The sequence below is a fragment of the Plectrocnemia conspersa genome, unplaced genomic scaffold (genome assembly GCF_051122295.1).
Source record: "Plectrocnemia conspersa isolate PC_06_02 unplaced genomic scaffold, ASM5112229v1 ptg000008l, whole genome shotgun sequence".
NCBI classification, from domain to species: Eukaryota; Metazoa; Arthropoda; class Insecta; order Trichoptera; family Polycentropodidae; genus Plectrocnemia; species Plectrocnemia conspersa.
In genome coordinates, this window is record NW_028277172.1 from 19,210,775 (window position 1) to 19,231,434 (window position 20,660).

Below are 20,660 nucleotides of genomic sequence, written 5' to 3' on the forward strand. Positions count from 1 at the left end.
GTCCTGATAAGCTTCAAGATACGTTCTAAGATACAACATGCTTTACATGCATCGAATAGCATTTTTAAGTTTCTCCCTTGTATTAATTAAAAAAGTTTCACTGAAAAAGTTGTCTTTTTAATGTGTCTCCTATTTAGCAAAACATATTTTAAGGATCAGTATGAAATATGTGACACTTAGTCACATCAGAAATTACATTTAGACTATCTTATTATTCGTCAAATCCACTTCGCCGCCTGATTCTGGCATTTTCACTTTTCTATTCATATTTGTAAATTATATTGCGTACCATTAACTGTTTTGACCGGATTTTTCATTCTAAATTGACTGCAAAAATAACACTATTTCGCATCAATTCTAAAAATAAAAAAATCCATCAAATGAAAATTCCGTACATTACTATGCCCATAGCAATATCCAAGTCTCTTCATCGCCAATTTTATTGTATTTCAGATTTCGCCCTTATGTGCATGACTTTATTTCACCTTTTGAATAGTGTGCCCATTATTACGGCATTGGACCATGCCATCCCTGAATAAGTAGGACATAATACAACGGAGAGGAAACGCAGCTTGAATATTGATTTCGACCTACGGAGAGAGAAAAAATACATCTCTATATCTATACATATACAATATATAAACCCCACATGCATATACAATGCGATCGTGTGTAACTTTCCGCGAATTTCATTAATTCGCCAAAAGAGAAAACCGAAAAATATTCAATATTCCTGTTTTGTTATGAAATATTCCTTTTAAACAGAGAGATTCATCGCCTGTGTAATATTAAGGATTCTTTATGCAAAAGAAGCGCTTCCGACGGATGTGTAATATTTATTAAATTTCTTACATATTATACGCGGGATCGATATATGACTTAGATTCTATGGAAATAAAAAATAAGTATATACTATATAATACATATTACATGCTGATATATCGTAATAACTGAATAATATTAAGTTTTTATTTATTTATGTATATTCATGGAAAGTTTTAGAATATGACAATTTAACTTAGAATGTAGCATTAGTTTCACGTGAAAGTAAACCAAAAGTAAAGCAGCATATAAAAACAGGATATGTAAACGATCACACAATTAAAAAAAAAACATTTAGATTTTTCTTAGAAAAATTCATTCAATGTGTAAGTAATAAAATATTTATATATAATATAATATAACGCAATAAAAAGCTATGCACAAATGATATTGACAGCGATGATAAAAAATAAAACAATATCAATCAATTTAAATTACTAGCTGATAACCATTTTCAAGTAAAATATGCAAATTATTAAGATTGCAAAAGGAAGGTAATTTGAAACAGAATCTAAAATCTTATACAGTACTTAATAACAAAGATTTGAAAACCTTTTTGTGAAAGATCAGATCGTTAATATTTAACGCTTGTCAAACCAGGAAGCAAAGTAAAAGTGAACTCCTAAAGAAATTTAATTTCTTAAAAATTTTGAAACAGTTTGAGTTTCATATTTAAGCACTGTTTTTCCTTGTATTTTTAAGTTAAGTTTGTTAAAAAAAAATTATAAATAGTTAAAAAATCTAATGGAGTATGGTTTATGCCAAGTCAGAATATTATATGACGACGACTGAGCTCACGAAAGCGAAGAAAGTTTACTATTGGCAAAACTTGTGAAAAAACACATGATAAATTTAAATGTTTTCCCCAAAGAAAATAAATAATCAATGGCTTTGAACGTTTTGCATTTTCACATGCCTCATATTCATGAGACTATTCATAGAAAACAAATTCTTAGTTACTTCAAACGCAGAATTGACTCATCGAATAAGCAATATGGTGCAAAACAGTAGCTCACTTAGTAACCAAATATTTGCAAAAGCCTCTTAAAATAGATACTAACTGTTACTATTTTCACATTATCCCTTAATTATTTAAGAAAATACACAAGGGGCCAAGAGAAAAACCTATGTCCAGTAAGAATCAAAATATTTTTTTTAATTGTCTATTGATGTTACTCACTATGTGCTTAACCTTTAAGTAACTGTTTTACTCGAAAGGCTTAGTGAAATATTTATTTTTCCCGTGATCTTTGGCTTGATCAAACATGACTTTATTAATTCACTATCGGTTAATTGCTTTTAAAAATTAGTTTATGAATGAGCTACACGTAAACTGACTTAAGTTATAGCATCTTTTTTTTATTTTTGCTAAAAAAATTGAAAAATTTTGTTTTGAACGTCTAAACTTTTCTGATATTTATCTCTCTGCGAGTTGTGAATATCGTTTCGAGTGCTTAGCCTGGTGATGACGATATATATTGCATACTTTTAGTACAGACATAACGTCATCGCACAATAAACATAATGTTTTGTATTTTATTTCAATAGCAAATTAATTCACATTATACTACTTAAAAATCACAGCATTTGAAGTCCACTATTTGCTTTCTTTCTAACTTTGACTGCACCATGATAAATATCTACAGGTTTTATTGTAAAAAGCAGGACATGTCGCACTAAAAACGCTGTCAAATTATAACTGCATAACATCACAGTAGAATGAGAAGCAATAGGAGCACCACATACGATTTATCTCGTAACTCATTAGCTCGACATACTTTGCAACATATGATCAGCAATTGTAAATTTATATATGAATAAATATGACACTGATTTTTGAAATTATTGAGTTTATATTAAATTAATATTATATGTTTTTAACTATATTATGAGGTTTTCTTTAAATTATTTTCTGAGATTTAAACGAAATGGGTTTTTGCGGTGTACCATAAATAAAAGCACTTATATATCAAAAAAATGATATTGAAGCTGCTATATAATATATACATAAATACATTTTCATAAATGTTTTTATTTGACTCACCCTTTAAAAGGAAAAAGAAGAAATTACATAACTTAATACACCTAAAGCAAATACTATTGAATACACAAAGTATTATACTGATACTAAACGTCGTATAAGTAAGTTACACACAAGATCATATTAAACCTTTAGGCGTGTTGCCACTGAACCGAATTCAGCATAGTGCTCTGATAAAACTTTATCCGGAAACTTTCGCCGAGATTTTGTAAACGACTCTGCTGGTATTTGTGTACCTATATATGTAAAAAAGGAATGCTTTCTCATTGGTATAGGAACCAATGAAAGAAACTTGCAAAAGTGGATAGACACTTAAGGCGAGTGATTGAGCGGCTTCATAAAAACGTTTTTCGACGTAATAAATGGACGTCTATCTGGACGAACTTTGGATATGTGACTTCATTACATGCCCAATTTAACGATTATCCTTTCGTTCTATTCTATTACTATTCACCTCGTTGCGTTGCAAATGCCTCATTTACTGAATAGTATAATATATTAGTTAGTATTAGTCTCATAAAATAGTTTAATTTTTTTTGGAAAATATTTAAGCATTGCCGTATCTGTGCTAACATATAAACATAACAATAAAAAAAAAAGTTTATTTCCCTTTCACATTGTGTCATATCTGTTTTGTCTGTTTGATAGCATGTGTAAAGAATTTCCAAATGTGTTCGACTTGAGGGTTCTCGAGTCGAAACGACTCCCTTTATCGGTCGTAGTCAACGATGGAACGAATGCCCATTATCACATCTCGCTATCTTTATGGTCGTCGCTTTCTAAACTGCAATAATAATGTCTCAACACTGTCGACATTAGCACAACACATTCATAGGTTCCCTTGTCGTATATCAAAATAGGCATTAGCTGGATTCAGTCGATGCATGCTCATGCTGGAACGACCTATTTGCTACATGCGAATTGTTTGATTTTAAATCAATTTACGTTCTTCACACAGCTATAACAAATATATTTATATTGTCTCTTTGATGACAAATTTAGTAGTTCATTACAAAATGTGTGTGAGGTGCCAAAGTCACACAGGGAAAATAATTAAACACACATAGATACACCCTAAAGGTATATTGAATCACCTGGCAATGTTTAGAAATGACAAAGACACAATAAAAACTAAATATACAGACTGCTCAAAATAGTTAAGGGTTAAACCTAATTTAAATATTATTCCACTCAACTAAGGTCTGCATACCGTTATTTTCATTAAGCATTTATCGCGTATTAAACGCGTACTCACGAATACGTTCTCGCGTTTTTACGGCCGCCGTCGTTAATCCTCTAGAGGAGAAAGAAACTTTTCTCCACTCGAATTTTTCGAGTGCGGAAAATGCAAAATGTTCCGCGGAATAAATTGAATTTCCGGACTGGAAGACGCACTCAGACGCCGTGTTATTATACACGTAGTACGTCACACCAATTGGACACTGAAACGCTTTGCCGCCGTGTAAGCTGACACGTGATGTCATAATAAACAAAGCAGCAAACGCTGCGAGAATCTCCCTTGTGCGAAAGCTCATATACTACTCGGTATTTGCGGTGAGAACGGTGACATATGCAATGCGAGCTGGTGAGTAATACACGAGTGGTATATGATGGCGTTAAAGGTGTTTGGTGTACTTTATCTGATATAACATGAGTTGAGACGAGGCAACTACAATATTTCCAGATCGAACATATTGGAAGCAGCATATTAACAAATGCTCTTAATAAATGAATTGTCCGTTATGGATTAACGACTGTGTTTTTTTGAAAACAAAATTCAAAGCCGAAGTTTTTTTATCGGCAGCATTGAAATTATTTTACGCCCGTGTGACACATGTCGACCGCCAAATAAACACATGTATTTAATATTTTCTTTTTGACAATACTATTAAAATATGTATTTTCTTTATTGGTACAAAAAACATATTATTGAATGTTTAATTTATAAGAAAAATTTGTATTCACTTTCCATCTTTTGATTTTTATGATGATTTCTCTCAGTATGAAAATTTGTAAATCAGCATATTCATCGTCATTATAATGACTATATATGCTGTGTCGACTTAATCCAGAGATGTTTCAGATTTTTCGCTATCTCGAATACCGGGAATTAAAAAAATTAGCTCGAAAATCACGACTTGGAAAATTTATAAAATATTTCGTACACCTAACGTTTCAAATAAAATCTGGATAATTGAGAACACCCAAATAATCCGTACCCTCTTGGTATTGAAGCAGAAAGAAAGCGGACAGTTAAAGATAACTTGTCACGTAAGCAATGATAAAGAAAGAGCTATTTTATATTTAGATTTACCGATTGACAAACAATATTCGGAGAGAAACAGATAATGATTTATTTCGTATTAACAATAATATATTTTAACGTTGTAGTAAAGTTCAAATATTGTTCTTCCGACGAGTAATAAAAAGTACGATGCACGTGTTTTCCTAGAACCATTCGGAAGGAATATCTTTTAACAAAATTGATTTTGTCTATTGAAAGTATCAGTTTGTCTTTATCCATCAGCAAAATACATTCTGTGCTTTACGATCTTTAACGTATATTGGTGAGTACCAATTTCAAACTACAATTTAAAGAGTTACTATTTATTTACCTTATTTATAATATGTTCAATATCATTTTAATATTTAAATATGTTTTATGTATTTATTATGCATAATGCATAATAAATATTAACATCTCAATAAGAAGTGTAAAAGCATTTTAAAAACCATCCATTGTATATTTTGAGTAAGGGATCGAATACAAGTAGATGATTAAAACACATAGAAAAGATCCATAAAATTTACATCCCCAAGAAAACGGAAATCCTAGCAACAGAACGCCCAAATGAAATTGAGTCAGCCATCACTATCAAATTTCGTGGGGGAAAAAATCGCGCAATGAAATTGTCGCTTAGCTAGCTGCTGCAAAAATAGTGTTGTTATTCAATAATCTATTGGCCAAAAGGGACATATATTGCCAAGGAAGCAATCGGATATAATGAAATTGATTTAAAAAAGTTATGATGCCAAAAAGAAAAAGATTATTAGTCAATTATTTAATCTTAAGGAGTCTGACAATGAAAATATTACAATATCGTCGTTCACATTAAAACAATATTTTTAATTTAAGACCAATCATTATTATCAGGAAGAAATATTTTTTTTGATGTGTTGTGTTGTGATGTGTTAAAACCGATATTGTGGAAAAAACACTGATGGAGCCAGTGTAATGTAAAAAATTTGACACGGGAGTCATCATGATCGAAAATCAACTATGCATTAATCATGAAATTCATATAGTCGTAATAAACGTTTTGTTCTGAAAGAAGGATGATTATTAAACAGATAAAATTCACATGAAGAGTACGACGACAATGATGGATAAGATAATTAGAAAAGTTACTGAAAATATATAAAGTACAGGAATTATAAATAAAAAACTGCGTTTGAAACCGAACTTAAATAACACCCTTAATACAGCTCGTAAAATTATAAAATTACTTCGAAAAAGTCCTATGAAAAATGTAATTTAAAAAAAATATGTGGTGTGAATTTATTATCAAACTTTAATTATGTTTAGATGTCATTAAAAAGTGAAATTTCTTAGTTTTGAGAATCTAAAGATTTTTAAAATTACGGAAAATTATTAATTAATTATTATATTATATTATTATTAGAATCATTAAATAATCTTTATACTGATATTTAAAACAAATCGAACATTCACATATTGAAAAATATTTCTGAAGTACTCGCTCTCATAAAAATAGCAGTTGAAGCTTTGATTCGAGAGATGCCACTTTATTAACTTCTGAAATTATTGCTTATTTCCTGTTGAAAAAGTTGTTCGAAATCAATACAACTTTATCGCAAGAAATGTTTTTAACTCTGAAAGACAAAATAGAAGAATAAGCAAGTTGTCCCAAAAAATTATGTAACAAAAATATATTCAAGAATTATTAAGAATATTCGAATATCGAAGTAATCGTGGAAGAAAAAAGCACTAATTTAATTGTCTTAATGTCGATTACAAAAAAATTTAATAAAGAATTAATACACCACCAAAAACTTTTTCCGGTAAAAATATTAAATACAATTAATAAAATTAATTTCAGATCTTGGAATCAACTGGACTTTAAGTCTTTTATAATATATAAATCACTGCTTTTGAATAAAGTCTACTTCAACTGAAAGCAAACGAATATTTTTAAGACGGGATATACAATTTTAAAATAAGAAATATGCGTTTCGATTTATCGTTCAATGATTAATTATTTTTCAATTATTTTCTTGCCCCAAATATGTTAAATAAATATCTGATAAAATAAATTAAATTTAGTAAAATTAATTAATATATACCCAAATATCTTAAAAATCTTACCTAAAAAAATCAAAAAAACCCAAGACTATATTTTGCAACTCCTTTTTGTAACTCTTTTATTTATTTTAATTGTGTATATGATTGATGGACTATAGAATATAAAAAAATTGATAAAAAAATGTTTTAAAAAAAGTATTTTTAATTTAATTTCAAGCAATTTTGATACTTGGAAAACTATGTTATTAAAATAGTGATTTATAAAATCTATTGCTGGTAATAAATTTTTGCTATCACTATTTGTCAAGATTGATCTTATATTATATATAGATAATTTTAAAAATCGTTATTGAATAAGGATTTTTCATATTTTATTTTTCTATAAATATTTTATGTATAAATTCTATGCACGTACTATTTTATTAAAAATTATACAAATGACTTAATCAAAAAAAAAAACATCTCTACAATATTAAAATAGTGTATAAAGCACAGTATCTTATATATATAACATGTTTTAATTAATAAAAATATACACATAAAAAGAGTGAAAAAAAAAACAAATAAATCGACGAAATCTACAAATCTTACTCATAAAAATTTAGAATTATTGCTTTTTATTATTACGTTGAGATAGCTTATAATTGTGACATTTTTTTGTATATATGGTGTTGTATGAAAATAATTGACACGATTTAACAATCAGTATTTAAGCGAAGTGTAATAAAATAAATACAAGTAATGAAAAAACGTTTATATATATTTGAAAAAAATATTTAACGTGGAACTTATATCGAAATATAGATACTAAAGTGGACAGCTTTTAAATATATGTAGTGTAATGTAAAATATTTTGTATTAACAAGTAAAATAATACCTATTTTTTTTATGCATTATGTGTTGTAACATAATTAATTATGATTGCGGTCAGCGAAATTTAATGGTTCAATAAATGAGAGTTATTGTGATTGCGATGAAATATACGTCTATCCACAATAAATTGAGCACCCAACACTAAAACAGTGCATCGTAAATAAACAAATAACTGCGTTTGGCATTTGAGTATTAAACTGTATACCTATTTGTTAAGTTATCTTACTCCGATGAAAATATTCATTTTTATGCGCTATTAGCCAATTCAGAGATTGAAATCGGAGCGTATGTTCGACGCGACTTTCCTTTTTGAGCCACCCCCGTTTTTAGTAAAGCGCCGAAACGAGTCTATAAATGTTTAGGCGAAATCTGCGAAAGAATAAAATATAATATATAATCGCATAAAATGCGCGCAGAATCACAAGTTTAGCCGGAGACTCGAGTTAGTCGAACATTCTCTCTCCCTCTCGTTCCGTCCGCGCATAAAGGAAAATGTAAGTTTTTTCCTCCCTTATTTCCACAATGGAGATACCAGTTAAAAATATTCCATTACATCCCAAAAAGTTTCTCCCGCAGCCGCAAAAGAAATTATTTTATTTGTCGTCTTTCCGCGGCGCAAAAAAGGGAAAATTACCCACGGGCGTTATGAGCGTTATTACTTTCGGCTGTAATGAAAGGAGCTTTTACGCGAGAGCTTTTTTCAATACGCGAGCAGGAAAAATATTCAATAATCGTTTCCCTTTCATGCAACGCAGGTTATGATTCACAACATTTGGACAAATGTGACATATGAATAAAAAACACCTGAAAAGGCGCATTTGTATTTTACGTGCTCCATAATAAAACTCAAAAGTAAATAATAGCTATTCATATTGATGATTTTTTTATATTAAAAGTTATGAAGGAAATATTTTGGCATATATTTGTAAATATAAACTAATGAATAGATAATAATAATACATCCAAGACCTTTAACTTTAAATTATGGACGTCTTAGCTGAAACAGAGCTATCGTAAAGAGGGAAGCAGCTGGTCTTTAATATTACAATCGATGCTTGCTGCAGTTCAGATGAACATTTGTGTATTTCAAGTCGGGAGCAAACAGTAAAAAGTGTTGATAAAAGTTCAACTCAAAAGTAAATTCTAAATTTAATTAAATAATATGCGCTTGAACACGCTTATGTTGCTCTGTTTTTTTCAGATGTGCACTAGTGGGGACGATTTAGGAAGAAAAACAGATTTATCAATTTTCATCGTCTTTCTTATAAGAATTGTTAAAATTTCGGCAGTAAGCATTTTCATTCTGTATAAGCACTTTTATTTTTCGCATTTCATATGCTGATGTTTTAAATGCACTACAAATAATATTATATCATTACATTACCCCTGAACGGCCGTTGAAGTGCTTATCCCTCGTAAGTTCTGGTCTTCATCTACAAAAGCACCTCATGGCAAAATGTAAATACCATATAAAAATGTGTATTGCGCTTTTAGCGCGTATATGCGACAAGTTCTATTTTCACACTAAATTTATAAAATAAATTGTAAATGTCCTTTCGATTTTAAAAATCGTATTGGTATACTTTTCAATTTAATACACATAACATTTGTTAAAAAATGTAGTCAAAATTTCTGCAATTATAAACTATTAATTGTTTTAAAGCCATATAAAATCGCAAAAAAAAGGAATTTCTAATATATATTTAAAGACTTAACCGCCCTCCCTACCTTTGGGTTAATATTCAAAAAGTAGGTAAAAAACATCGGGTTTTTCCATTAGATTTCGCTAAAAAAACCTGTTTTATTCACTGAGCAAAATTTTATTTTAAAAAATTATTATAAATTTAATATTTAAAAATGCTTTGTTTTAAAAAAGATTAAATGTTTAGAAAGTACAATAAAAATAACTGGTTATAGTGAAAATTTGCTTTTAAAAGTTTTCTTTTGTGATTTACTGTACAACTGGGTGCCGCGTCCAATAAAACGATACAATGACATATATTTTACGTTGATTAAAAAGTTTTAAGTTAGTTTAAATAATATAATAACCATTACATAATCTAAGTCATATATAAAAAGAGTCTTAATTTAATTTTATCCTGTCAATAATAATTTATAATATTTAATTTTATCGATAAATAGTATAAGAAAAATCTTAGGGCATCTTAAATAATTTGTAGTATATTTTAAATAACTTATTTTAACAATTATATTATTTTTATAACTTGTAATTGTCTATTAGTAAAATTTATTTTTAATAATCACATAAATAAACTTTCTTAAATTATATAACTTAAGCGTAATCATTTTATTTAATAATTAAACTTTCAAGATAAGTGACTTTTTTAATTGAGGAAATATATCTTTAGGTATACAAATTTTTTTACCATGCATTACTGAATAATAGCTGTAATATATTATAATAATACGTATTCGAATCTACTCCATTAATCGAACACATTCGAAGTAAATCATAATAAATATTAAATGTGACGTTTAATGTAAGTTTGAGTTAGGTTACGTTTAATAAAATCATTTTGTAGAATACATATAAATTTTTACAGTTAATAACTTATGTTTTTCACAATATAGCTTACATACAAATATTAATTAATTTGTAAGTTTTATTTTACAAAAATTAAAATTATTTAGTAAACTTGTAAACATTTGCACATGTTTGCATTTAGTAAGAAATTTTCATTTAAAACATACCGTTATATATAATACATGGTACAATTTCTCATTAAAATATTAAAAAAAATATATGATAAAACGTTGGTAGTTATATTTAAAAAAAAAGAAAACTAAAAACTTTTTATAATTTAGGTAAAAAATAATAAAAAAAGAGAAGAATTAAGTGCTAATTTCAGTACATGTAACAAAATATTTGGAACCATTGATATGTGGTTTTTAGTCTCGAAAGCTATATATCTGTTTTGACATTTTGTGCTTAAATTTAAATTCAGGTTTTTTTCTATCGTAGTCTGTGATACACAATATTAATAATGAATTAGTGTGATTACGCCAAATATTTTTTATATAATTTTTTGACAGAAAAATGACAATGTTCCTTGATTTTTGGTATTTGGAGGCGCAATTGCGGCAAAATAATTTATATTGATTGGTAAATTTATTTATTATTTTTAATTTAATATTGGTATGATTTCCAAATTTATCTTTGTACAGCGTGTGGGAAAAGTGTTTGTTCTAGGTTTAAGAACAGAGATCATAACTTCAACGGAAACGCTTATACTTTAAACGTGTGCAAGCTCCGAGCTGACGCTACAAAACGACTTTGTGTTATGTTTGGTGCGCGAGGAAATCCGAGGAAAAGTCTTAAATATTTATAAACTTTCTTTGTGGTGAAATTTTTCGAAACGCTTTATTTTTTGTAAAAGTTTCTTTCTTTCTCACCACACAATAATAATACAACACATCCATACATAATTTTGGACCGTTTGGCGTTTTTGTCTTTGTGCGTTCGCTTTAATTAACTGCCTTTTGTGTCTACAACGACGCGAAAATGCAATTTATTCTATGGAAAGGGTTCACGCGAAACGACTTGGAGAGTTTCTCTTCTTTTATATGTATCATTTTCGCTCTTATGAAAAATACACGTATATAATTTTATTACGTCTCTCTATTTTTACGTTTCACCTTTAACATTACTGTTTTTACTGCTAACAAGATTTATATAAAAACAACTTCTATTTGAGAAAAGTGCATATTTTATGCTACTATACCAAGATTAGTATTTAGCATGCATCAAAATGCTAAATCTTAGTACAACATTATAATTAAAGTGTTATTAATAAATTTACATCTATAATTATAAACTGTTTTTAAATATATTTAAACATTTAAAAAAATTGTGTTTTTTTATAATTGTGATTTATTATTGGTAACTAATGAATTAATATAGTGAATAATGTTAGCAAAAACTTGTGTTTTAAAGACATTTGCAGCAACTCGTAAATTTAAATTATAATTTGCTTGTGGATATATTAAAACTAGGTTAATTTAAGTACACGTATTATATATAACTGTTATTTAATTTTTAATTAAAAATGTCACTTACACACAAAAAAAGTTATGTAAGAATATTTCAATGAAATTATTTTAATAATATTTAAAGCATCAAAGTCGATTAGAATATATAAAATAAAATCATCGCTATGAGTAACTGTTATTCAAAAAAAAAAAAATTTATTGAAAAGTACTGAAAATTAAAATGCTGTTAATTTTAAAAGTATTCAAGGTACAGAAAACATTAATAAGAAGCTTATATAAAAAAATATTTTTACGTATAGTAAAAATACTGTTAACTCTCAAATTAATAATGATAAAAAAAGCTTCTCTAAAGCTCAAAAAACTTATTAAAGAAGTAAAACATTAATCAAAATTCTTTTTAATATAGTATTCCTGATTGAATTAACATATAAAATAAAAATGCTTAATATGCTTAATATGCTTAAAAAATATATGAGAGGAAATTACACAAAAATATATTAAATGTGTTAAAAACATATATTAAATGTATAAAATACACAAGGCATGCTTCTAAGAAACTGGCTTAGGATAAATATATTTGTGATACCTAACCACATACAAAAATTAAGTAGGGATAATCTAGATATATTTTTAGTTATAAATTACTGTTATTCCGATATGTGCCATATTTTTATATAAGGTTATGATTTGTTTTTAAATATTTTATGAAAAAACAGTATTTCAGAAATGAGTGTACTTTTGTATTAGCATTAATAGTTAGGAATAAATTGGTATCTTTTATTCCTAAGAATTAAATAATTAAATGGTTAAAAAACTATAATTCACTTTTTATTTATATTATTTTTAAGACAGTTCTTTATTATATTTTTGCAAAATCGACAATTCACTAGGTATCTGAGATATTTAGTATAGTGTTTTATTAAATGTTGTACATATTACCTCAATATAAATAAACTTCAATTACTATTATTTTAGATTTAATAATTTATTAAGTACGACTCTTGTATGATTGTATGTAGATATTTGGACCAAAATAAAATATGTGAAGGTTTATTTGTTTATATATTTTAATTAAAACTTTTTTTTTATAATTCACAGAAATCCCAACGACCACTTCAGACAAGAAACGATATTAGCAGCATCCCGCGAGAGAAACCGCTTCAGGAGCATAACCTGGGACGAATACGACTCAGTACATCAGAAATACTTAGAAATCGGTAATTAATTTCAAACTCAAAGTAAATCGAAACACTTCTTTGGAAGTCAGTCAAAATCAGTCAAAAATAAGTCAAAAGTTTAACTGCGACATAAATTTTGGTTTTATTTATCTTGTGTATCGATGTCATGCAAAGTCGAATGTGTAAGCTGTTTAATTAAAATATATTCATACAGTAAATTATTAGTCAGTTTATTTTAATTACGCATTTGACTTTTGAACTTTTAAACGATTAAAATCGTAATTATCAACCGGTGAAACCGCACGGAGAAATTTCGGGTGTAACGTTCCCTAATGAATATTTCCAATATAAATAAGTTCGTTTTAATGCTGTTAAAAGATATTAAGCGCGCGTTGAATGTATAATTTTCGAGTAAATTGCACGAAAATAATGATTTTATTAATGAAAAGTGGCCAATTTAATAAGCGGTAAAGGTACGTCATAATTTTGTTTTCATTTTTTATATTATTTAATTAAATTTTTATTTAAAAATTTCAGTATTAGTGCTAATCTATGTATTAATTCAGCTTAAATTGATAAAGAATGACCAACTGACAATATCACTAAAATACGTATGTAGAATACTTGGCATTGTAACAAAACATCAAGAAAACGTTGTTACTGATATAAACTGGAAATTAACTAAACATAACTCACGTTTTTATTAAAAAAAAATAAAAGAGAAATAAACCAACATTTTTGGTAAAGACTTTAGGTCATTGATTTAAAATATTCCATTTAAATGTACATAATAATTTAATTAATATATATTTTAATGCTTCCTTATTTTTAATATAACTATTATACAAGTAGGTAATATGTACGTAATTTCAACATTGCAAGTTTCATGCCACGCTTCGGTAAAGTTGCTATTAATCCATAACTTTTCTCGCGTACCGCAACAATTGTATCCTATAAACAATGCAAGATTAAATTACCCATCGCACAGGCCAGGCTCTCCAAAACTTATCTATAGTGGTTTACGGTAAATTGTATGAACAAGCTGCAATTTGCCGTAACGGAACACGAAATATTGTATACATTAATATTTTTAGCCTTGATAATAATTTATATTTTGTGTTTCGCCGCTAAGAACTCGTCGGGGGTGGGTAGGTACACTTTGAGCTTATTTTAATTTGTTCCGCTTATTATTCTCCTTTGAAGAAATGACGGTAAGATTGTTGCCGGAATCCTGAAAAATATACCGCGATTTAAAGTCGGTAAAACGCGGCTAGATAAATTGGAGTACGTTTTTGCGCGTTTCTCCCCTGCCTGTCGGATTTAAGCTATACCGACGAGTTTGTATGTGAAAAATTTCAAAAATGCACAAAGAATACATAAGTTTGTCTATAATGTACATATATGGGACACGCAGGGTTTTTTAATTTTCTCCTAAAGACATATGCTTTAATAAAAAATAATCCACACCTCTTGTCACACTTTCAGATTGATTAGAAAGTGTGACAACTTAATTAAATTAAACATTAAAAGAGTGTTTTCTGTAGTGTCTTCTCATGCAGATTTAAATTTAAATTATATTTTTAATCTGTTACAATTTAAAAATAAAATTGGACCGAACAATTGCTCTCGTTACGGAAGCCATAGAAAACTCAGCCCGTGATGAAACATTCCCAAGAAAAAAAACAAACCAGCTACCTCATCTCTACTAGTTAAATAAAAATTGCAGAGAACAGAAAATTAGGAAAAATGTAAAAACTAACACGGAAAGCAAGCATTTTTTTTTTTATATAAAAGTTTATTTCTTAAATAGACATAGGTATAATAACATACAGATATATTAAATGCACAATACTGGTTCATAACCATTTACATTGTTTACAATTTGTGAAGTTATACAGTAACATAAAAAGAATAATAAATTATACGAGGGTATACTAATTTAAAGGAAAAATACATAAAACCTTTTTACAAATTTAAAAAAATTCCAAAAAAAAAAAAAAATTTTGGAAAAGAATGAGGCAGGTGAGAAAAACAAATTATACAAAATATACAATATACAAAATAAAACACATACAAAGGTAAATAAACCTAGCCCTGTAGACCTGAAACTGATGTCACTGCGATGAACTCAACTGCATCAAAGCAATATGTGCTTAGGCATTTTATGTTTGTATTTAAATTTAAGTTTTGTTTTGTTGTAATCACCGATTCTTGAAATTAGTGGATTTGCGTGGTCTCGCGAGATACTTTTATAGTATTTTTCGGTTTGATAATAACAGTATTCTTTAATGGTGGGAATTAAATGTTTGGTGTGGAGTTTTTTAAGGTTAGTATAAAACGGTGTATTATAAATTATTTTTATGGCTTTATTTTGGATTACTTGAAGTTTATTAAAATTACTATTACTCGCGTTACTCCACACTGAACAAGCGTAAGTTAAAACAAGTCTGAATAATTGTCTATAGACTAGAATTTATTTTTTATTGTAAGCGCACTTTTTCTATTAAATATTGATTTTAGAGCCGCAATGGCGCCGAGCCCTTTCGACCGGAGTTCAGTTATATGTTTATTGAATTTTAGTCTGGAGTCCAGGTGTATACCCAGGTATTTAACGCTCGCTCTCCATTCAATGTTATGCCCTTGTTCACTTTTAATGGGTGCAGGCAAGGGTTGTCTACGTTTAGTGAATATTATAGCTTCTGTTTTGTCTTGATTAATTTTATTTCTCCATTTCATAAAATATTTTTTTAAGTTTTCAAGGGATTTTTGAAGTTTAACTGCAATAGGTTTAAGACCATAAGAACTAGTAAGGATTGCAGTGTCGTCAGCGTACATTGAGAGTTTAGTATTTTTTAACATTGGAATATCATTAGTATATAGAATGAAGAGAAACGGGCCAAGTATACTTCCTTGAGGAACACCAGCTGGTATTTTACGCGGTGTCGAAAATGTATTATTTAGCGAAACAACATAGCTTCGATTCTTCAGGTAAGACCGTAACATGTGAATAATGTAATAGGGAGTTTCATATTTTAAAAGTTTATACATTAATCCATCATGCCATACTGTATCAAAAGCCTTTTCCATATCTAATAATAAAAGACCAGAACTTTTTTTCATATTAAAATTGGCAGAGGAAAGCAAGCATAAAACCCGACTAAATAAAGCAACGAGAAACTAATATCAAATTCTGAGTTATATAATGAATGAATCAATACAACACTCTAAAAAAATTAACTGCAACTGAAGCCACAAGTCATTCTCTCTGGTAAGCAGTAAAAAAAAAAACCAAACAACCACCCAATAAACTAGATAATATAAAATGAGCAAGAAATAATAAAGAAAAATCCATTGCATTATCTGATCATATAACAAAATGTTTCTTACAATTGCCACCAAACCCTAAAATAAAATAAAAAGGTTATTCCGCAATTAAAAATTACCTTATTCTCAAGAGAGTTTTTAAGTATGAATAAATTACAAGAAACATTCTAAAAGAACTACCGAAAAAAGTATAAAAATAATTATAAACTTGAATATTTTTTAATTGAATATGACACAGGTTATCATTATTCCAAAAACAGAAAACAAACCAAATCATGTAAAATCTTGCAGGCCAATTTGTCTTTGGTATATTTAATCAAAAATTTTTAAGAAGCTACTGCTACGTAGAATAAATCTAATGCTACAGAAACGATAGATAGTCTCAAGCTAATAATTTAGCTTTCTGCAATGGCACGGTACAACTAAACAAATACATCGAGTGGTAAATTAGATAAATAAAAATCTACAAGAGAGGAAATATTTCTTAGTTGCATTCTTGAATATAAATCAAGCTTTTGACCAAGTATGGTATATGGGATTAAAATATAAAAGCAAAAAGGCACTACCGCATCATTTATACAAAAATTTAAAGTCATATCTAAGCGATAGATATTTTATAATAAAAAATCAAGATGAAAAATCTTCCATTTGTTCAATAAAATTTGGAGAATTTCTGGGCAGTGTAATATGGTTGGTACTGTACTTAATATATACAACAGACTTTCTAATTACGAACAGGATTATGGCTTATCATGATAATCTGGATACAACGTCTACTTATCTCCAAGAAAACTTAAACAAAATACAATATTATCTGTGTATTTTAAAATAAAAGACAAACGTCTGTCTGTGTTACGTTTAACATGAAAAAAAAGTCCTCCCGTCCTATTAAATAATGAAATAATTCCACAATCAGATGGTGCAAAGTATTCGAGAGATGGCTTACATGGAAAACCCGTATTTGTAGTAAAAGAAAATAACTTGGAATCAGTTAAAGATAAAATCACTGGCTAATGAGCAAAACCTCCCAATTGACATTGGATAATAAGCTGCTCGTATATAAATCTATCCTTAACCTAATTTGGGTGTACGATATTCAACTCTAGGGATCAGTAAGCAACTACAATATATAAATAATTCAGAGGTTTCAAAATATTTTTACAAGAGTAGTATTGGATGCTTGGTGGTATGTCTTAAACTTTTTTATTCACAACGTTAAATATGTAGGATAAACATACGAGGAAAGACTGAAGAAACATTTTAACAAATTGGGCAATAATAGCTCCTAAATAGCCCCCATAAAACGTCCTTATTACGAAAAGTGTACCTAAAAAGCTCACAAGAAAAGCAAACGTTAAAATAACGCATACTGTTGCCTAAATTACAGACTTTTGCTATGAATTTTGCTTTTACAGAATAGTTTTATTATCTTACCGACAAATATCACTACTAACACTGTGTTCAAAGCTGTTTGAAACATTGATCCTAAAAATACTTAAGCCCGTAATTAATAAGAAAATTATATTTCCTAACGAATAGTTTTGGTTCCGTAGGAATTACTTGGACCTTGAACGATCTTGGTAAAAAAGAAAATAAAATAAATGGAAATCTGCTATTTTTCTCTACATTTCTCAGGACATTTTAAAGGGTTTGTCATGATTTATTTATTCATAAATATTCAATATAGATACTTATTCATAAAATTAAAAAATGTTACTAACTTAACTAGACACAATCCTGGAATCTTACCTATTAGATAGATATGTTATAATTAAGTAAGGTGATACATTTTCTAAGCCTAATAAAATTAAAGCTGTGGTCCTGGACAAAAGTCTATTGACTTCCTATCTCTATATATATATAATGAAAAAATACTTTACAGCCATATTTGTAAACAATACAGCAATCTTACGTGTTGGTTAACTTAATAGTTAAATTATTATAAATCAAATCAAAAATATTTGTATTTAGTGATATAAATCAAAGCCTTCTATTAAATTTATTATTCTTACTACTTTTTTGTAGCAAAAAATGATTATAAATTTTATCCCAAATATAAAGTTTAAATAAGTACATCATCGATTATTTTTAATAACAATTTACTTAAACTAAAAAATAATTCAAGCGGAACATGATAAGTGGTTTATTTATATTTTCGCATATTAAGCAATATTTTTGCTTAACATATTAAGCAATATGTTATGTATTGTCAAACACAATAAAATAATAAATCTAAAAATAGATTTGTCTGCAATTTATTGCGGTTTATTTTTATCACATGATTTATTTATTTTCAGAATTACTGTTTTACGTTGGTATCGTAAAAAGAGCAATAAATTATGAAAACGTCAATTAATATGTTTTCTTATAAAAAAGAATATAATATTATTTTATATCTACAATATATCAATATAGTATTTTTTGTATTTTATACACTGTAAACTAAATCGTTTGAATCTCACAATTTAATTTTATATTTACTAGATTATCTAAAATCTGGGATTGAACACTAAAAAAATAATTAAACCATAATATTTAAGAGAAATGAAATCATAGGGGAACCATTAGTATACAGCAAATAAAGTCCACATGTATCGATATATGATTACTTTTGATGTTGCTTTCTTGTAAAAATAAATATAAATAAAACCAGTAGCTAAACTATAATGTGTGACTTTGAGACTGTAAGATTTTGAAAAGAAAGTGATTTGAAAATGCGCATACTGCAAGAGCCGCAAGCGGCTCGCGAGCCGCACGCGGTTTATAAATACTTATTAATTTCATAATACTCCTTATTAACGTCAAACATAAACCAGAAATACTAACCGGATATATATTTCAAACAATCACAACTTGAATCCAGCGCTGTGACCACGGATTAATCATTAGCGGTATTTTTGGCGTTTTGCGGATATATTTATTTTCGCAGATCGTTTCGACGGACGACGACAATTTATCGAGATAAGTTTTAAAATTAAATTCCGGGCACGTATTCCGGCGCTGGGGTATTAAGCGTTTGACTCGGAACGCTCCTTCGCATTTCCGCCATTTTGTTTTCGTCGTCCATTACGGGGCCGGTCGGCCCAAAGCTTCGACAGTGCTGCTTGTTTGAATATTTATCGAAATCTTAAAGAGATTTATCGCTGGAGATTTGTTCAGTTATTTTGTTTAACAACGCGCATTACGTATAACGCGAGTTTTGTGTACTACTAATAAATTCGCAAACATTGAAATTGATCTAAAGGAAATCAAAGTGATTGATTGGTAGGAAGCTATTCTATTGGTTTTAAATTTATTGTAATCTAAAAATCGTATTAACAAGCAATTGAAGACTAAGGAAACTGATGCTATTGTGGTCGGTAAAAAAATACGTTTTCTTAATATATGAATTGGAATTATTATCAAAATGATTTCATTGCCATAACGTTGCACTGTTATATATAGTCGGTATTGCGCAGTACTGGATCAAATATTCATAAAACAGGAATAATTGTTTTATTCAATTTATAATATATAAAGCGATAACCCAACGCGTTTCAACATAGTAAATAGAATCAACAACTACCAAGTAAGTAAAAGAACACCAGAGAATGACATATATTTTATTTATTATCAACTATTATTACAGCAAACAATCATCAAATGTCACTAAGTGTATGCACAACCTAGCTTGATTAATTTAAATATTTATTACAATATTTATTCGCGAAATTAGGAAAATAAAAGAAAACATTGTTTTTAATTATTGATCAAAAACAAAATTATAGATATGATTAAAATATAAAAAAAATATTAGGACCTATATGGGATCCGAACTAAGAAAAATGAGGTATTCGTCACTGACTCAAACCACTGATCTACTATGCTGGCTTATAAAAAAGCAAAATTCTATCTACTTAATTAAAACACAGTTAAAAATACCGTTATATGATTTAGATTGCTTAAATACTTATTTTAATAAAAAAATATAAGATTTAAAGCTTAACCCAGATTATATATTGTATATTATTTAACTACCATTTTTTTAAAGTAACTTTTAGTGGCTTTTCTCTTTTAGTATATGCAGTTATAATAGTAATTATTTTTT

At 28.1% G+C, this 20,660-nt stretch overlaps 1 protein-coding gene across 2 annotated transcripts in view; it reads left to right on the forward strand.

Annotated features, from left to right (window-relative positions):
- Nucleotides 1-20,660, forward strand: part of LOC148233277 (neuroligin-4, X-linked-like) — a 388,707-nt gene that overhangs the window by 358,786 nt on the left and 9,261 nt on the right. For both annotated transcript variants that reach the window (XM_088190274.1, XM_088190275.1), the window contains exon 10: nucleotides 13,170-13,288. In XM_088190274.1, the coding sequence (XP_088046400.1) occupies nucleotides 13,170-13,288 (119 nt within the window). The remainder of the gene's footprint in view (nucleotides 1-13,169; nucleotides 13,289-20,660) is intronic.